Raw genomic sequence first — 21,165 nt, forward strand, 5'->3', positions numbered from 1 at the left:
TTTCAATTTAAATCTTTTATTGTTATTGCATTATTACTGTCGCATTCAATTTTGCTGAATTTAATTTATCTATATTTTTTTTAATTCTAGTTAAAAATATAATAATATAAATTTTAATTATATAGCGCGTCAATTAGAAGAATATTAACAAGGTAATATTGGCAATATTAGTATCGGAAATGTCCAAGTCAGAAATCGACGATATCTTTTTTTCTTCCCGTTGCATCTCTCGAGTTGTAACCGATATATCGATACTCTTCATCGAGATTAGTTTGTCTATGTGTGCTACGAGAATGGTCCTCGCATTAAACGGAAGCTTCGTCTGGTATCCGTGAGAATCGAATCGGCTGCATCCGGCGAGTCTCGTGTCGCGGGGAAACCCGGAGGACAGTAACAGACTAGTGTAGATTACGAAACACGTTCTGTCCACTTCGGCTATCGTCTTCGACCTATCATGCGCTGCAGGCAACTTCGTCAACTTGCAAACTCACTAAAGTGTGAGTAACCGTTATAATCCGTGAACTGATGCCCTCGATCGTATACAACATGTGGCCCGCGGTTGTATCACGAGCCGAATAATTTATCATTCAAAGTTTGTTCTTACCAGTTTTCAATGAATATTCTATTTAAAGATCTTAATAATATGGAAAATTTATTTTCTTAAATTATTGGAGATGGTGTAAATTGTAGATGAATAAAAAAAAAATAAATAAACAAGACCAGTTACTTCATTAAAATGCATTTGTCGTAACCGCTAAAGTCGTCAATTACAACCGTCGACGTGCGAGAATTCTGTATTTTTCACCGTGTCACGGTGTTAAACTGTGTCAAACTGCGGCAATGTAGAGCGGCATTTCGTACATGTGCCACACCAAGATACCTAGATTCATAACTCCCATTGTAACGTCATTGAAACGTCGCTTACAACATCGTGCCACCTGTGAGAGCCGCAGCTCGTGGCAACTTGGTGGATACACGAAGCGAGGTTGTGACGGCAGATAACCCTAGATTCCGACGGTGCGAGCTCTCGTCGTCTCGTGAAAGTTCTCCTCGCTGTCTCTTCCGACGATGACTGACGACACGACACGACACACGGTCTTTCTTTACACGCTTCCACGTGACGGAACACGTTGACGATATCGTCGTCGTTGTCGGTGTAGGTGTCGATGTCATCGTCGTCGCGATGTTACTCCGAGAAAGATATAGCGAGCTCTCCTTTGTTACACTTATCTAACGTTCCTGCTTTAACAAAGAATCAAGTCCATCGATCTTTCGCTGTAACGCATCAAGTTATTGAACTTCGTGTCTTCTGTCTTCCTAATGTATATGTATGGAAATATATCCACCAAACTTTTCGATTCACATACGCCTCCGGCATGACTTTAGAATATATCGAGACTTTCTCTCTCTTTTTTTTTTTTTTTTTTTTTATATCTCTGCTACTCGAGACTCTAGTCTCTGAGCATTTTTCAAAGCGACGAGAATTCTTGAAAATGTCTTTTCTCACAAGTTTCTTTCAAAATAGTTACACGGTCGCGCTATGTATTTTTAGAAATATGAGAAACATCTTTCGTGTACAAGAATGCTATAATCCTGTCGAACGTTTTTTCTTTCATAATAAAATACATAGCATATTAACAAAAATTTGTCACAATTAAGTACTCGAATTTTATTTCTAAAATACCAATTACTAAAGAACTAAATGACATATTTTTCGTCATGTCTCTTTAAAGTAATTGATAAAATTTTGTAATTATTACATGTTGTTATTTATAACAATACTAACTATTAATATTTAATTTATTATTTTCTTTATTTCTAAGAGAATTTCTATAAAGAAAAATATCTAACATTTTACAATACTATAAAAACTATAAAATAATGAAAGCGGACATGCGGGTAACGAGCATTATTACAATTAATTAAATAAAGAAATATATAATAGATATGATATTATATTTATTTTTTCGAGGTAAATAATTTTATGTAAATAATAAAAAAATTGATGTTTTAAAACATTTTATTCTCTTATACAATCAAACGGGTCTACTTTGATTCGAGTGAAGCAAAATATTTTCCTAATTGAATTATATTGTTAATTAATTACGAGGTATTGTTGTCTTCCTTTCAAGTACATTTTTTTTACATTTCTAAATGTTATCTTAAGATTTTGACTTTAGCCCGAATAATGTAATGATGAAGAAAATCACTATGTATGTGACACTCACTAGAATACCAATGTAAACTTCCTTCTCGTCCAGGGTATAACCTTTGAAAATGACTGCTCTCATGGCTATAGAGAGTAAGGTTGTCGGCAAGCAGTAGCAAACATAGCGAATCATTTTTGGCATTGCCTCTACTGGCCATAAGGACCCTGTAATTGTATCAAATTATAAAAAAATTTGATTAATATAAAGTAACAATTCTTTTGCTACGAGGACTTTATCCACATTAGGTTTATTTTGATAAACTTTTATTAGTTTTTCTCATTATTGATAAAATATACGTTTATTATTATATATATACATAACAAAATAAAACATATTTAAGGAAAATTTATAATTAATTTTACGTGCAATAGTGCTAAATTTAATATTCTATATTGCTACTTTTGTACAGTACAATACTAATAAAAAGTGCCAGTAAAAAGTAATTATGTGGAAATGGGGAAAATATGGAACTTTACCGCTTAACATCACTAGTGCGCCTATACTACCAATTGAAGCATAATTCGCCAATATATGATTCTTACATGTAACGGAGATAACGAAACCTAAAAACATATTATGTCGATGAGAGATTAATTTCATTAATGTCATTAATTTATAATAATATTTTTAATGGTTATCGCTTGCGTTTCTTTTGAGACATCATGTAGAGTACTTACCGTACATTAGTCCACTAAGACTACTAAGAAACATGAGAAGGAATACATGGAAGAAAGATCCTTCACATTTTAAATTCCATATAGGAAAGAATAGACACATTATTACCATAATATGGATAAATATAAGAATGGTCTGAGTGAGAATGTGAGTTAGCAAAATTTCCCTGTTCTTGACACCTGTCATATACATTCACGTGTTATTGCAATAAAAACTGTTACAAATAAGTAGTAAATCGATAATTGGAAAATAATCTTAGAGAAAAGTAATTATATACCTTGAACCAAACTTCGGTCCCAAACACCCTCCAGCCGGTCTGAGATTATCAAGAAGGTGGAGAGTGTGGCGGCCAGAAAAAAGGCCAACCTGAAAAAGTGTAAATAATTTTAACAAAAAAATGATCGCGCAGTTATATTTATTATTTATATTTTTTAGGATTGCATATATATATATATATTTATATATTTGTATGTGTGTATGCATGTGTGCTTACGTTACTATGAAAGTTGGTGTAAAAAAATAGTCATAACCATCATCCATATCACTATAAACCGCATCAAACTGAAATTGATCAAAATTTTGTTCTTTTATTTTTATTCCATTAAAATGCTATGCGTTAGAAAAAAATTATAACATAATATTCGATATATACATATATACTCACTCGAATAGGCACACTGCCCAATTTTGACGGATATTTACACTCTTTCATCAAATCTTCAAAAATTTCAAAGAAACGTTCGTAAAGCTTTTTTATCACAAATTGTCCAATTTGCATGTCTGTAACAAAAATCGTAAATTTTAATAACTCTGTCAATGAACTATTTTAATTAATTAGCATGTTGTTAAAATGTTTAGAATCTAAAATAGTTTATAATAGTTTTTTAATTTATTCAATTTTTTTTTACTCAAAATAATTTTTATTCAAATTACCTAAAAATTTCTAAGTTTATTATATGAAACACAGCGTAAAAAAATATATACGTACTACCCATATCGAGAAATACGTTAATCTCATTGGACAGAATGTCTTCTGTCTTAGCATATGCGAAGCCGTCAATTCGTCTCTGTAAAGTTTTTGTAAAGTTGTGGCTGAATTGCATCACGCCGACAAGGTCACCGTCGCCTACAGCATTAGTCGCTTCTGACATATCGTTATAAAATTTCTGAAAACGAAATTTTAATAACAATTTTTTCTTAATCAATAATGTAGGCGTTGTTATACACAAAAAAAAATTTTTTTTACAAGTTTTACGTCAATAAATTTCAGATTTTATATCACAATTGATTATCCGAGGAACATACATGCATCAGTGTTTTTAGGAACGATATGATCATCGATTTACATCAAAATAATTTTGCTAAAAAAATATCGAACGAAAACAAGGTTGTATATGATTGATTTTCAAATTACTGAACCTGATTTGCGATGGAATTGCCATACTCGTGAAGAAATCTACAGCTGAGATTATCAAAGCTGCAGGTGAGGCTCTCTTTATCATACCAGACACTACCGATGTCGTTGCCGTAATTGCAGTTACCAGTTTCGTAATTGATAATACCAATCGTTAAGTCTTTTGGATCACCACCGATCCCGATAAAAAATGCGGTGACTTGTATCAGTGGGAATAACATCGCAAAAGCTAAAATTCTGAAGAAATATGATATTATCATTATTATTATCATTGTCACGTGAATTTCGTATATCGATCCATGAAACTAAATTTTTCAAAATATATTTTGTATGCGACATGTATTGTTGTTAAAAAAAAATATGACAAAAATCGAGATTAAAATAGTTAAAACTTTTTTATAATCTATGTAAATACATTCTCTTCATGAGAAAGTTAATTATTGACAGAGACTTACGCATAAGAATAAATAAATTGTTTAGCATTCTTTATCATTAAAGCCTTGAATCTTTTCGATGCTGAGACATTATATATCAATTTTGCTCGGTATTCCACGATTCGACCCTTAATATAATTTATTTGTTTACATATCACTGATTTATACATTGTTTTTTGTTATACCACTAAAAATAATATAAATTGTTTCATATATACTTCTATTTGTTTACAACTATCTTCATCTTGATGTAACGTGTCATCTTCAGTATCATTGACTTCTTGAACTTCGGAAACATTTTCATTCATTTCGTTATTTTGCGACTGATACAGATTTACGAACGCCTCCTCTAAGGACGAACATTGAAATCGCTCTAGCAATTTCTGCGACGACGATTCCGCCAATTCCACAATTTACCACGTCTCATCAACCCAATCTGCGTAGCATCAGATATATTAAAAATGTTTAACGAAATGAGATCAATAAAGAATAAAATTCACCATATTAGCATCTTTAGCTTCCTCGATATAATGTGTCGTCATTAACACGGTGATACCTTCCTCCTGAGTGATCCTAGTTAGATAGAGCCAGATGCTGCACAAAGAAAAAGTACATTTGAATACATTTTTCATCGGCATATGTGAGGTGTTCAAAGAGAGGAATTTTTTCAAAATCTACTTGCTTTTCCCTTAAAATTGGATCCAGCCCTACGGTAGGTTCGTCCAAAATCAGAAGTTCTGGACTGTGAATCAACGCAGCAGCGAAGGAGACTCTTCTTTGTTGTCCCCCGCTTATGTTTTTTATGAGACAGTTAGTCGGCGGCAGTTGGAGCAATTCCGATAGAAATTTCTGTCTCGCATCTTAAAAACAATAAACGAGATTGCATCTGTGTGTTTCGAACTAATTTACGTCACGTCATAAAATCTCGCAAATACAAACGAGATATTCAGAATAAAAATTGTGCCATCTCAAGAGTATCTCATAAAACTGAAATTTTTAGAAGCATGCAATATTGTATGTGGTGAAGCAATATATTTTTTTATTTCTACCGATCTCTTTGTCCTCGAGTCCGTTAATCCTGCCGAAGTAATACAAGGCTCCGCTCACGCTGAACTCTCCGACCAAGGAGATCTGCTGTGGCATGTAGCCCACACGAGGCCCAGGGATGCCGGAGCCCGGTTTACCTGGATGTCCTCCCAAAATCCATATGTTTCCCTTGTTGAGATTCTTAATTCCGACGATGCAGGATAATAATGTCGTTTTGCCGCAACCGCTTGGACCTAACAGTGCGTATCTGTTTTAGACAATATGAGAAAATCGAATTGTTTTAACAATAGTTTATAATTTAGATGACACGTGATATTAAATATGAATATATGCACGTAAATTGTAGATAAATCTTTGTTAATTTTGCAATAAATAATTTCGCGTATTAATTATTCTCAAGGTATTTTCATTTAAAGTGTAATCTATTCTTATCTAATCGCTTCATCGAAGAACAATACGATTTCTCTCGCGAATTATAATCAGTTAATACGGGATTGACAAATGGTGGATTGTTAATAAAATTATAGATTACAATCTTTTACTACTTCGATTATTAAATATGTATGAATATAACGATAGCTTGTCGACAAAAACGAAAGCAACTTACTGTCGGCATAGTAATGCTTAGTTGTGCAAAATTTGAAATTTCCAGAGTTTGTTCATGAAATGTCGAAAAGTGAACTTAGCACTACTACACGTTCAATATATCTATTTGTAATGTTAAAACTTAATTTACCTAGAAAATATGTTTTGCTTAAATAATTTCGTTTTACGATTTTTATTTGGTAATACATATATACGTACTGTCAACTAAAAAGATATATCGATGTTATGCAAAAGTGAAATTTTATATGTTTGCATTAATATATTATACAATATATTAAACTCGTTAAATGTTATCTCAAACAATTTAAAGGAAAAAACATTTCTTTCTATTCTCGATTTTTAGATTAATTTTAACTCGTTATTGTTTTGTCTTTAATTTTTTTTTGCTTTAGTAATTATATTACTATAATTTTATTGTACTTTTGCAAGATGTTTAACTTTGCTCTGGTATTTTCTACATGCTATATGTTTTTTCCTATAAAATATGGATTAACTAAATAAATAATTAAATAGTCGATTTTGATTATAAACGATTAGATCTTAGATGTGATGATTAGATACATATTTTAATTCAATTAACATATACATATTGGTATACATTCGAATCTACAAATAATCTACAAATAAGAACTTTTAACGCTGTCCCAGCACACGATATCTATCCAAATTCTTTCCTTTGAGGCTACAAACAAGATTTTTGAATGCGCTTTTTGGGGATAATTATACGTAAAACGTTGAATAATACTTGAGAGAGAGAGAACAGTATTTGAACATAAATGTTGTGATACATTTTTATTTTCTTATCTTCGGAGTCTAACTTTAAAAATATACCAAATATTTGAGAATGTAATGAATATACTTACACATACATGTTGCACAATAAATATCCAAGTTACGAAATATTAAACTATTTTAGTTTAATATAACAACAGAGCGAGATTTTAAATTTCCGAGATAGAATCCAAAATGTTTTTTATCTATTGTTGAAAGTTGCACGGTTATCGGTGTTCATTATTGACATAATTTGAGCAATCAGTGAATCTACGTGGAGAAGTGTATGACGATAATGTTCAGACCTCTCTTCCAACAAGTTGATGGACGAAGTAATTGAAATAATATTGACTTGATACGGAGGTATCACATGAGACATGTATATCATATATATGTGTGTACATACAAAGATTTTTTTTTATATTTGACGAATAATGTTGATAACTATATAATTAATTTTCTTATAAATCGATGTGACTGTTTTATTACTTTTTTGTCGCGTTTTAGTATCTGTTTCAGCTTTTCTTGGAAAACCTTAATGGCAATTCATTGGTTCAAAGCGGAACTCGACAAAGAAACGATTAATCTTTAATATAAACTGAATAGTGATTACTTACATAGAACCTTTCGAGACGGTCATGTTCAGGCCGTCGAGTATTGGTTCCTCTTGTTCATAATACTTGACGGCATTCTTTACGACCAATGCATTTTGTTGCATCATCTTGCAAAACGAGAATTGTTCGTTCAGCGATCGAACTGTAACATAATTTTTATTTTCGATAATTTAAATGCTGACTAGTCTTCTTTAAGCGATTAGTATTCGAAAATGCTGTTGTAGAAAGAAAAAAGTATAATGGAAATAGGTAAAGTACCAACATCTTTCTATCTTTTAGTTTTTAGCAGAGATAGATATCTCTAAATTTTATTTTCGAAATATTTTTGTCATCGATTATTAACGTGCTTTCACAAGATTTCTACATTCTTATCTTACATTAAGACTTACATTAAGATTCATATGTATAATAATCTATACTATTAATAAACTTTCGATTCTAATAACATATTAAGCCTATAGTAATGAAAATAGTGTAGAAAGAATGATTAGACAATCTGAAAAGTTTTTTCATGAGTGGTCATGTGTTTGTTAAAGTAGAAATTTTAAAATGTGATTTATCCAAGTTTATTTTAAATGGAACATTAAAAAGCAAGAACAATGAAGTTGCTAAGATAATTTTTTTTTTTTTTTTGCTGACTTTATTCGATGAAGATGAAGTGATAAACAGCTTTATTTTAATTTGCAATAAACTTATTGTTAAAATATGTTTGTTACAGTATTTTATTCAATTTATTAATTAGCATAATTAAATTGATGAAGGGAATATTAAAGAATTTTATCTATCGCACAGCGAATATTCACAAGAATTTACAGAAACTCGAATTACAATTAACTAATTTCTAGAAAAAGACGACACAATGAAATAATATGTAATCAAAATTATTATTCTTATTAGATTTTTTAAGTCCTCAAGATTATCAGCAATTGAAATACAAATAGTAAATGTTAATAAAAACTTGCTTTTTGCATATTTTATAACATTATTATATAACGTCAACATATGTTATTACATTATATTTATATTTTTGAATTATGACGGCAATCTTGTTTTGTGATGATCAATATGTAATTAGATAATTGCTTTGTATAATTTCTGATGATAAAAAAAATATGCATTTGTAACTGCTCTACTTAATACTTACGTAAGAATACTTAATGATGATTAATATATATCTATAATTTGTTCCACTTAACTTATGTTACATAATATTTTATAGCATATATATGTTAATATGCATAATTATTACGTAATGCGATTGAAGTAAATATTGTTTTATTACTCACAGTTGATCTTATTTTTCTCTAATTTCTGTAATGTCATTTATATAGACACTTTTTACTTTGTTGTAATTGTACATTGAAATGAGATTTAATTTTTAATACATATTTTGAATACATTCATATGCATCTTGATTATTATTTATGCCATGTTTACGATTTTGATATTCACGTAATACAACTCGCAATATATAATTCCAAACAATAAAAAATAAGTACGGATTTAATTAAAAATAATTGCTCAAAAAAGAAAATGAATAACTAACAAATATTGATACCATCTATTTCCATTATACGCATATCCTACTATTTACCATTTTCTAACACAAATTATATTTATACGATTATACATAATTTAGATTATATCAATCATATAATTAACTTAAGAAATATACAAATGTATAAAGTCTCATTCAATTCATCATATTTAAATTTTGTTATTTAATTTAAAAAAGATTTTTTAATTTTGTTTAACTAATTTTATGTACATTAAAAATACAGGATGTTTAAAGAACAACAGGGTTTTAAAAATTTATATTTAATTCAGTAAGTAAGATTTTTCAATCATTTTGTTTGCTTACGTGTTCAATAAACTTGAAGTAATTTAAAGTTTTTATATATGAAGACGAATGTTTTTACGTCAATAAATGGCGCTCTCAAAAATTGACAAAAATTTGAGTGAAAATGATGCATCAATTGGATGACGTTGAGGACAAAAGAAATGGACCTTTTTTAAATTAATTTTTTTCAAAAATCAACAAAATGGTTCTCCACCCGAATATAGTCCGATCACATTTGTATCCGTACAGCGTTAGATATTTAAGTTTTGCACGTATTATATATTCACATATTAGTTTAATCGTCAATATCATCTAATAAATGCGTTTCACACAAATTATATGGAAGCACCAAACATCAAAAATTTGTTTTTATATATATAAAAACTTTTTTTAAAATATTTTTTTGATTACGAAAGAAACAATTTAATTAATTATCATAAATTAAGAAAAAAGTTGTTTTTCCGTAGCCCACTAAAATATTTTCCAACTATCCTAAAGATTACACTAGATTAATATTGTCACATATAATAAAAACCAAATATAAAGCATTTATTATATGCGCCTATTATAAACATTCTCTGTTGATTTTATCGAGAGCTGTTTTACAATACGCACTACGCAAAGACTGGAAGTTTTCTAAGCATGCATACTGCTTTTTATTGTAAACTGTTTGTTTTCCTTGTTGAGGAAGTGGAATGAATCATTGTGAACCACACAAACAAGCGCGCACATATATACACGCGCACGCGCATACAAACCCACGCACGCAGTATACTATTGAATATTTTAACGCATTTGTACATGACAGTGATATGCCACAAATTATTGGTTTCTGTGTTATGCAATTCAAATATGTAGATAATACTCATATAAAATATTTAAATAAGTTCTATTTATTACGTTTAATATTTACGTAAGATTGTTCGATGTTGATTAGAATGTATTTGTAATTGCTCTATTTAATAACTTATTATGTATTTTTATGATACAACTTATTTTGCGAATCATAAAAGCACACGTGATAAAATGTTAATATATTTAATATAAAGATATTTATCTACAAGATGTTTTCGCAAATGTATTACTCAAAAGTATCTTTTCTTTATAAAGTAGGACTTATATACGTAATAATAGAATAATCTTTCATGTGAAATTATGATTAAATTGCGGCAAAATTAATATGTGTTTGTGATGATTATTATATTCTAATCAACGGAAATAAAAGTATCTTAAATAATTAAGAATTGAATCAGTGTGAGAAATAATTGTATAAATTTTTTAATTGTTATATGTTGTACGTTATTACATGTAACATTACTAATTCATATTTAAGTTATTTTCTTTATTTCTATAATAAGAAAATTTCTATAAAGAAAAATATACAGCATTTTATAATATAAAATAATGAAAACAGAGATTTGCGTAAGAAGCATTAATTAATTAAATAAAGAAATATATAATAGATATAATATTATATTTATTTTTTCAAGGTAAATAATTTCTCGTAAATACAAAAAAATCTATATTCTAAAATATTTTATTTTCTTACAATCAAATGGCTATACTTTGACTCGAATCAAGCAAAATACTTTTATCTAACTGAATCATATTCTTAATTAATAACGAGACATTGTTTTCAAGTACATTTCCTCTATATTTCCAAATGCTATCATCTTAAGATTTTGACCTTAGGCCAAATAATACAATGATGAAGAAAATCGCTATGTATGCGACACTCACTAGAATACCAATGTAAACTTCCTTCTCGTCCAGGGTATAACCTTTGAAAATGACTGCTCTCATGGCTATAGAGGGTAAGGTTACCGGCATGCAGTAGCAGAGATAGCGAATCATCTTTGGCATTGCCTCTACTGGCCATAAGGACCCTGTAATTGTATCAAATTACAAAAAAATTTGATTAATATAAATTAACAATTCTTTTGCAACGAGGACTTTATCCACATTAGGTTTATTTTGATAAACTTTTATTAGTTTTTCTCATTATTAATAAAATATACGTTTATTATATATATACATAACAAAATAAAACATATTTAAGGAAAGTTTATAATTAATTTTACGTGCAATAGTGCTAAATTTAATATTCTATATTGCACTTTTGTATAGTACAATACTAATAAAAAGTGCCAGTAAAAAGTAATTATTTGGAAATGAGGAAAACATGGAACTTTACCGCATAATATTACTAGTATGCTCATACTACCGATTGAAGCATAATTCGCCACAACATGATTCTTACATGTAACGGAGATAACGAAACCTAAAAACATATTATGTCGATGAGAGATTAATTTCATTAATGTCATTAATTTATAATAATATTTTTAATGGTTATCGCTTGCGTTTCTTTTGAGACATCATGTAGAGTACTTACCGTACATTAGTCCACTAAGACTACTAAGAAACGTGAGAAGGAATACATGGAAGAAAGATCCTTCACATTTTAAATTCCATATAGGAAAGATTAGACACATTATTATCGTAATATGGATCAATATAAGAATGGTCTCAATGAGAATGTGAGTTAGCAAAATTTCCCTGTTCTTGACACCTGTCATATACATTCGCGTGTTATTGCAATAAAAACAGTTACAAATAAGTAGTAAATCGATAATTGGAAAATAATCTTAGAGAAAAGTAATTATATACCTTGAACCAAACTTCGGTCCCAAACACCCTCCAGCCGGTCTGAGATTATCAAGAAGGTGGAGAGTGTGGCGGCCAGAAAAAAGGCCAACCTGAAAAAGTGTAAATAATTTTAACAAAAAAATGATCGCGCAGTTATATTTATTATTTATATTTTTTAGGATTGCATATATATATATATATATATATATTATTTATATATTTGTATGTGTGTATGCATGTGTGCTTACGTTACTATGAAAGTTGGTGTAAAAAAATAGTCATAACCATCATCCATATCACTATAAACCGCATCAAACTGAAATTGATCAAAATTTTGTTCTCTTCTTTTTATTCCATTAAAATGCTATGCGTTAGAAAAAAATTATAACATAATACTAGATATACTCACTCGAATAGGCACACTACTCAATTTTGACGGATATTTACACTCTTTCATCAAATCTTCAAAAATTTCAGAGAAACGTTCGTAAAGCTTTTTCATCATAAGTTGTCCAATTTGCATGTCTAATAAAAATCGTAAATTTTAATAACTCTATCAATGAACTATTTTAATTAATTAGCATGTTGTTAAGATGTTTAGAATCTAAAATAGTTTATAATAGTTTTTTAATTTATTCAATTTTTTTTTACTTAAAATAATTTTCATTCAAATTACCTAAAAATTTCTAAGTTTATTATATGAAACACAGCGTAAAAAATATATACGTACCACCCATATCGAGAAATACGTTAATCTCATTGGACAGAATGTCTTCTGTCTTAGCATATGTGAAGCCGTTAATTCGTCTCTGTAAAGTTTTTGTAAAGTTGTGGTTGAATTGCATCACGCCGACAAGGTCACCGTCGCGTACAGCATTAGTCGCTTCTGACATATCGTTATAAAATTTCTGAAAACGAAATTTTAATAACAATTTTTTCTTAATCAATAATGTAGGTGTTGTTATACACAAAAAAAAATTTTTTTACAAATTTTACGTCAATAAATTACAGATTTTATATCACAATTGATTATCCGAGGAACATACATGCATCAGTGTTTTTAGGAACGATATGATCATCGATTTACATCAAAATAATTTTGCTAAAAAAATATCGAACGAAAACAAGGTTGTATATGATTGATTTTCAAATTACTGAACCTGATTTGCGATGGAATTGCCATACTCGTGAAGAAATCTACAGCTGAGATTACTAAAGCTGCAGGTGAGGCTCTCTTCATCATACCAGACACTACCGATGTCGTTGCCGTAATTGCAGTTACCAGTTTCGTAATTGATAATACCAATCGTTAAGTCTTTCGGATCACCACCGATCCCGATAAAAAATGCGGTGACTTGTATCAGTGGGAATAACATCGCAAAAGCTAAAATTCTGAAGAAATATGATATTATCATTATTATTATCATTGTCACGTGAATTTCGTATATCGATCCATGAAACTAAATTTTTCAAAATATATTTTGTATGCGACATGTATTGTTGTTAAAAAAAAAATATGACAAAAATCGAGATTAAAATAGTTAAAACTTTTTTATAATCTATGTAAATACATTCTCTTCATGAGAAAGTTAATTATTGACAGAGACTTACGCATAAGAATAAATAAATTGTTTAGCATTCTTTATCATTAAAGCCTTGAATCTTTTCGATGCTGAGACATTATATATCAATTTTGCTCGGTATTCCACGATTCGACCCTTAATATAATTTATTTGTTTATATATCACTGATTTATACATTGTTTTTTGTTATACCACTAAAAATAATATAAATTGTTTCATATATACTTCTATTTGTTTACAACTATCTTCATCTTGATGTAACGTGTCATCTTCAGTATCATTGACTTCTTGAACTTCGGAAACATTTTCATTCATTTCGTTATTTTGCGACTGACACAGATTTACGAACGCCTCCTCTAAGTACGAACATTCAAATCGCTTTAGCAATTTCTGCGGCGACGATTCCGCCAACAATTTACCACGTCTCATCAATCCAATCTGCGTAGCAACACAGATATATTAAAAATGTTCAACGAAATGAGATCAATAGAGAATAAAATTTACCATATTAGCATCTTTAGCCTCCTCGATATAATGTGTTGTAATTAACACAGTGATACCTTCCTCCTGAGTGATCCTAGTTAGATAAAGCCAGATGCTGCACAAAGAAAAAATACATTCGAATACATTTTTCACCGGTATATTTGAGGTCTTCAAAGAGAGGGCTTTCTTCAAAATCTACTTGCTTTTCTCTCAAAATTGGATCCATGCCTACGGTAGGTTCGTCCAAAATTAGGAATTCGGGATTGTGAATCAACGCAGCAGCGAAGGAGACTCTTCTCTGTTGTCCTCCGCTTATGTTCTTTATCAGACAATTAGTCGGCGGCAAATGGAGCAATTCCGATAGAAATTTCTGTCTCGCATCTTAAAAACAAAAAACGAGATTGCAGCTGTGTGTTTCGAAATAATTAACGTCACACCATAAAATCTTGCAAGCACAAACGATATATTTAGAATAGAAATTGAATCAACTCAAGAGTATCTCATGAAACTGGAATTTTTAGCAGCATGCAAAATATTGTGAATGGCGACACAATATTTTTTTTATTTCTACCGATGTCCTTGTCCTCGAGTCCGTTAATCCTGCCGAAATAATACAAGGCTCCGCTCACGCTGAACTCTCCGACCAAGGAGATCTGCTGTGGCATGTAGCCCACACGAGGCCCAGGGATGCCGGAGCCCGGTTTACCTGGATGTCCTCCCAGAATCCATATGTTTCCCTTGTTGAGATTTTTAATTCCGACGATGCAGGATAATAATATCGTTTTGCCGCAACCGCTTGGACCTAACAGTGCGTATCTGTTTTAGACAATATGAGAAAATCGAATTGTTTTAACAATAGTTAAGTTTATAATTTAGATGACACGTGATATTAAATATGAATATATGTACGTGAATTAAAGATAAATTTTTGTTAATCTCGCAATAAATAATTTCACGTATTAATTATTCTCAGGGTATTTCCATTTAAAGTGTAATCTATTCTTATCTAATCGCTTCATCGGAGAACAACACGATTTTTCTCGCGAATTATAATCAGTGAATATGAGACTGACAAATGGCAAATCGTTAATAAAATCTTTGGTCACAATTTTTTAGTATTTTAATCATTAAATACATGTGAATGTAACTATGACAATCTATTATCGACATAATGCGGCATAGATAAAAAACATTTTTTATGAAGACAATCCAGTTTACCTCTTTAATATTAAAGATACCGATTATCTCGTAAACGATGCATAATAACAATATTTTTCTAAATTTGATTTTAATTGCAAATGACTGCTACTACATAAATATATAAAAGAAAATATGAGTATCTATTTAAAGAAACGATGATGATTTCATAATTCGAGAAGGTCACGAGTAAAAAACAATTTCTATATATACTTTGTAACAGACTCACAACTATGCAAATTTGTCTTATTAAACTTTCTTATAACTTCAATTAGTTCGAGATATTTACTCGGACATCTATGGACAAACATGTCCTGTATATGTACAATCATATATGTATGCTATACATGTGTCTCATTGTGTATATGTTTTTTCGCTTAGATAATTCTCATTGTCTGACGATTTCTATCTAGTAATATATATATTTGTAACTTGCTCACAATTAAAAAGGTATCAATGTTATGCAAAAGCGAAATTTTATATGTTTGCATTAATATATATTAAATTCGCTATATATTATCTTAAACAATTAAAAAAAACATTTGTTTCTTTTCTCGATTTTTGGATTAATTATAATTTGTTATTTTTTTTCTTTTTTTTTATTGTTTTTGTAACTATATTACTATAATTATATTGTACTTTCGATTGATGTTTAACTTTGCTCTGGTATTTACATGCCGTATATTTTTTTCCTGTAAAATTTGGATTCAGTAAATAAATAATTAAATAATCGATTTTAATAATAAATGGTTATCTTAGATCTTAGCTGTGATGAATAAGTACTTATTTGAATCCATTAATATACATATTTGCATACATTCGAACTTACAAATAAGTCACTTCTATGAAGCTGGCAGAACCATGGATATGGTGCTGTCGGCTTTAGAAAGGTATTATAAATAAGTCTGTAAGACTTTTTAGCGCGGGGGATAATAATTTTGGGGATAAATTATTTCTTATTCCTTTATCATTGGAACCTAACTTTCTAAATATACCAGACATTTGAGAATGTAATGAAATTTACATATACATGTTGCACAATAAAAAATATCGAAGTAGCGAAATATTAAATTATTTTAGTTGGCAACAAAGCGAGATTATAAAATTCCGAGATAGAATCTTAAACGTTTTTTATCCATTGTTAAAAAGTTGCGAAATTTTCATTATTTATTATTGACAGCAATTTGAGCAAGTGTAAATGTATATGCGGAAAAGTACGTGAACGATGGTGTTCAAGCCATTTTTAACAAGTCGATGGACAAAGTAATTGAAGTAATATTGGTTTAAGGCAGAAATACCACGTGAGACGTGTATTATGTGTGTGTGCGTGTGTGTGTGTGTGTGTGTGTGTGTGTGTGTGTGTGTGTGTGCGTGCGTGCGTGTGTGTGTGTGTGTGTGTGTGTGTGTGTGTGTGTGTGTGTGTGTGTGTGTGTGTGTGTGTGTGTGTGTGTGTGTGTGTGTGTGTGTGTGTGTGTGTGTGTGTGTGTGTGTGTGTGTGTGTGTGTGTGTGTGTGTGTGTGTGTGTGTGTGTGTGTGTGTGTGTGTGTGTGTGTGTGTGTGTGTGTGTGTGTGTGTGTGTGTGTGTGTGTGTGTGTGTGTGTGTGTGTGTGTGTGTGTGTGTGTGTGTGTGTGTGTGTGTGTGTGTGTGTGTGTGTGTGTGTGTGTGTGTGTGTGTGTGTGTGTGTGTGTGTGTGTGTGTGTGTGTGTGTGTGTGTGTGTGTGTGTGTGTGTGTGTGTGTGTGTGTGTGTGTGTGTGTGTGTGTGTGTGTGTGTGTGTGTGTGTGTGTGTGTGTGTGTGTGTGTGTGTGTGTGTGTGTGTGTGTGTGTGTGTGTGTGTGTGTGTGTGTGTGTGTGTGTGTGTGTGTGTGTGTGTTGTAAAGATTTTTTTATATTTGACGAATAACGTCGAAAATTATATAAATAATCTCCTTATAAATCAATATGATTGTTGCTTTATTACTTTTTTTCGTGTCTGTTTTGAGCATCTGTTTCAATTTTTTGAGAAACTTTAATTTCAATTAGTTGGTTTAAAGTGGAACTCGATAAAGAAACTTAACTTAATTTTTGTCTAAACTTAATGAATGGCGATTACATACATGGAACCTTTCGAGACGGTCATGTTCAGGCCGTCGAGTATTGGTTCGTCTTGTACATAATACTTGACGGCATTCTTCACGACCACTGCATTTTCTTGCACCATCTTGCAGAACGGCGAGGATTATTCGTTCAGCGATCGAACTGTAACATATTTTTGTTTACGATAATTTGAACATTGACTAGTTTTCCTTAAGCGACTATATAGTATTTGAAAATGCTATTGTAGAAAGAAAAATATATAATGGAAATAGGTAAAGTACTCTAACATCTTTCTATCTTTTAGCTTTTAGCAGAGATGGATATCTTTAAATTTTATTTTCGAAATATTTTTGTCATTGATTATTAACGTGATTTCACAAAATTTATATATATTCTTCATTAGTTTATATTTTATACATTCTTATTTTATGTTAAGACTTACATTAGGATTTATATATATATCAATCTATACTATTAATAGACTTTCGATTTTAATAGACATAGAACATATTAAGTTTATAGTAACGAAAATACTATAGAAAAAATGATTAGAAAATCTGAAAAGTTTTTTGATGAGTTATCATATGTGTTTGCTGAAGTAGAAATCTTAAAATATGATTTATCCAAGTTTATTTTAAACGGAATATTAAAAAGCAAGAACATGAAAGTTGCTAAGGTATTTTTTTTGTGGTAATTATACATTAAAATGGGATATAATTTTTAATACATATTTTTATATATTTTAATACGTTCATATCCATTTTAATTATTATTTATGCAGTGTTTCTGTTTTGATATTCACGTAATACTACTCACAATATACATCTATTTTACACAATAAAAAATAAGTAAATTTATCAAAAAATAGTTGCGTAAGAAAGAAAATGAATAACTAAAATATATTGACATCATTTATTCAACAACTATTTCGCTCCATTTTACGGATATCAGTCGTATTATTTACCATTTTCTTGCACAAATTATATTTATATAATTATATTTATATGATTGTACATAATTTAGATTATATCAGTTATATAATTGACTTAAAAAGTATATAAAGTTCCATTCAATTAATCAAATTTTATGTTATTTACTTTAAAAAAGTTTCTTTAATTTTGTTTAGCTAATGTAATGTATATTAAAGAATATAGGATGTTTAGAGAACAATTGGATTTTAAAACTTTATATTTAATTTCGTAAATAAGATACATTCAATTTGTTTGCTTGAACGTGTTTAATAACTCAAAGCGTTTTTATATTGTGTATGAAGAAAAATATTTTTTCATAAACAAATTGCGCTTCCACATAAATTTTAGTGAAAATAACGCATCAAATTAATGACGTTGAGGACAAAAGAAATGGAATTTTTTTTAATTAATTTTTTCCCAACAAAATGGTGCTCCACCCGATTGTAGTCCGATTGCATTTGTGTTCGTACAGCAGTAGATATTTAAGTTTTTCACGTATATTCACATATTAGTTTAATTGTCAATACCGTCCAATAAATGCGTTTCACTCAAATTATCTGGAAACACCAAACACAAAAAATTCGTTTTCATATATATAAAAACTTTTTAAGTTACTGAATACGCTCATACAAATTGTTCCGTAATATTATTGTGTGTAGGAAGGAAATTCGCACATTGCGTCTTCGTATCCGGTGTAATATGTATTTCCGAGGGGTTGGTCACTAACAGGTATAATGTACAAAAATTACCCTTAAATTATACCTCGGATTACTTAAGATTACCTAATAGTATCTCAAATTAAAAATAAATTTTGAAAAAGAAATTTTACTTTAAATTATTTTAACGCTAAAGATTATTTAGATTTACCAAAAATAACCTTGGATTACCCAAAATTTTGCTGGGATTGTATTAATATCACTCGTATGACTCGTTCACTTAAAAATATGTTGACTGTTCTGTGTCGCGGACGAGAATGCCCGTGGAACGAAAATTCTTCCGGTACAATCGTAATCTCCGCTGGCTGATTCGCCCGTACATATTGGTCCGCTATTGACGCGCGTTACATCAAACGTCGTAATAAGAGTTAAGATGCCGCGAGATCTATACAATCTCGGGTCACAGTAGCTACGGATACCTTTGTTCTACACCGCATAGTCCGCGGTGACTTTTATGTCAATTTGTGTATGTATATGTACATATAAACGCACGCATATGTGTATACGTGTGTGTGTGTATGTGTGTCGTATATATACATGCGTATATGCATGCTGTGTTACGCATATAAATATATGTCGTGCACGACTTTGATCTCTCTGTCGTTACACAAATAGAACGAATGTATCTCACTTATTGAATTAAATATGAATATTTGAAACCCCAACATTCTTTTATAAATAATTTGTTAGTATGTAAATATGTGTGTAAACTAGTACGTATTTTTCAATTAAATCTTGATTGACTAATTTAATATTGTTAAGAAGTATTTTTTTTATATTTTATTCTTTTTGTATGTTATTATTCTTTGGTGTGTGTATTTTATATTTGTCTATATATTACTAATACAATATATATCACATTAATTAAAAACCTGTAACATTTTCTTTCTTTTCTAAAAAATAGTTACGACGTATAAAAATTTTCTTCCGAAACAATTTTTTTTTATTTTATTTTTATTACGAAAGAAACAATTTAATTAATTATCAGAAATTAAGAAAAAAGTTGTTTTTCCGCAGCCCACCAAAATATTTTCCAACTACCCTAAAGATTACACTGAATTAATATTGTCACATATAATAAAAAAACAAATATATATAATGTATTAACAAAAAGGTACAAACGGTAATAAAATACTGTATATATTACAGATTTAAAGAAATTTTAATTTTACGCGCAAACCGAAAATTTTCTAAGCATACACACTGCGTTATATTGTAAACTGTCTATTTACCTTATTAGGGAAACGGAAAGAATCATTATAAATCACACGCCCAAGCGTACGCACATACACATGCACGCGCATACACACTCACACACACGGTGTAATATTGAATATTTTAATGCATTTGTACATGACAGTTATATGTTATAAATTATTGGTTTTTGTTTTGCAATTCAAATATGTAGATAATACACATATTAAATATTTAAATAAGTTCTATTTATTACGTTTAATATTTACGTAAGATTGTTCGATGTTGATTAGAATGTATTTGCTCTATTTAATAACTTATTAGAATGTAATTGCTCTATTTAATAACTTATTATGTATTTTTATGATGCAACTTATTTTGCGAATCATAAAAGCACATGTGATAAAATGTTAATATATTTAATATAAAGATATTTATCTACAAGATGTTTTCGCAAATGTATTACTCAAAGGTATCTTTTCTTTATAAAGTAGGACTCATATATGTAATAATAGAATAATCTTTCTTGTGAAATTATGATTAGATTGCGGCGAAATTAATATGTATTTGTGATGCTTATTATATTCTAATGAACAGAAATAAGTATCTTAGGTAATTAAGAGTTGAGAGATTGTATAAATTTTGTAATTGTTACATGTTGTACGTTGTTATATATAACAATACT

At 29.7% G+C, this 21,165-nt stretch overlaps 3 protein-coding genes across 5 annotated transcripts in view; 1 reads left to right on the plus strand and 2 right to left on the minus strand.

Moving 5' to 3' along the window:
• LOC140671824 (spondin-1) overlaps positions 1-21,165 on the plus strand; it is a 213,173-nt gene that overhangs the window by 66,760 nt on the left and 125,248 nt on the right. The gene's annotated exons all lie outside the window — the stretch shown is intronic.
• Positions 2,015-10,250, minus strand: LOC140671819 (ABC transporter G family member 23-like). Its single transcript, XM_072903443.1, is given in 16 exon segments — positions 2,015-2,374; positions 2,687-2,773; positions 2,888-3,064; positions 3,163-3,251; positions 3,379-3,446; positions 3,550-3,665; positions 3,874-4,051; positions 4,305-4,536; positions 4,755-4,861; positions 4,952-5,137; positions 5,140-5,169; positions 5,234-5,327; positions 5,416-5,593; positions 5,783-6,027; positions 7,775-7,913; positions 9,633-10,250. Coding segments are annotated over 15 exon segments (2,103 nt in total). The 5' UTR covers positions 7,879-7,913; positions 9,633-10,250; the 3' UTR covers positions 2,015-2,162.
• LOC140671820 (ABC transporter G family member 23-like) lies at positions 11,286-19,617 on the minus strand. Of its 3 annotated transcripts, none has more exons than XM_072903444.1 (15): positions 19,458-19,617; positions 17,620-17,761; positions 14,898-15,142; positions 14,530-14,707; positions 14,348-14,441; positions 14,069-14,281; positions 13,872-13,978; positions 13,421-13,652; positions 12,991-13,168; positions 12,670-12,785; positions 12,509-12,576; positions 12,282-12,370; positions 12,007-12,183; positions 11,806-11,892; positions 11,286-11,497 (listed from the first exon to the last, which is right to left on the minus strand). In XM_072903444.1, exons 2-15 carry the CDS (start codon positions 17,721-17,723, stop codon positions 11,286-11,288), a joined length of 2,100 nt encoding a protein of 699 aa, XP_072759545.1. In that variant the 5' UTR covers positions 17,724-17,761; positions 19,458-19,617. The 3 variants fall into 3 exon arrangements, with proteins under 3 accessions (XP_072759545.1, XP_072759547.1, XP_072759546.1); XM_072903446.1 differs by having other exon boundaries at positions 19,448-19,617; XM_072903445.1 differs by having other exon boundaries at positions 19,438-19,617.

The sequence above is a fragment of the Anoplolepis gracilipes genome, chromosome 12 (genome assembly GCF_047496725.1).
Source record: "Anoplolepis gracilipes chromosome 12, ASM4749672v1, whole genome shotgun sequence".
Taxonomy (NCBI): domain Eukaryota; kingdom Metazoa; phylum Arthropoda; class Insecta; order Hymenoptera; family Formicidae; genus Anoplolepis; species Anoplolepis gracilipes.

Excerpts from the sequence above, each read along its gene's own strand:
- LOC140671820 (XM_072903444.1), bottom strand. The coding sequence starts at position 17,723 with ATGGTGCAAGAAAATGCAGTGGTCGTGAAGAATGCCGTCAAGTATTAT. Across the intron at positions 12,371-12,508 it reads ACACCAACTTTCATAGTAAC|GTTGGCCTTTTTTCTGGCCG; the intron begins GTAAGCACACAT and ends ACACTTTTTCAG. Across the intron at positions 11,893-12,006 it reads TCTTAGTGGACTAATGTACG|GTTTCGTTATCTCCGTTACA; the intron begins GTAAGTACTCTA and ends ATATGTTTTTAG.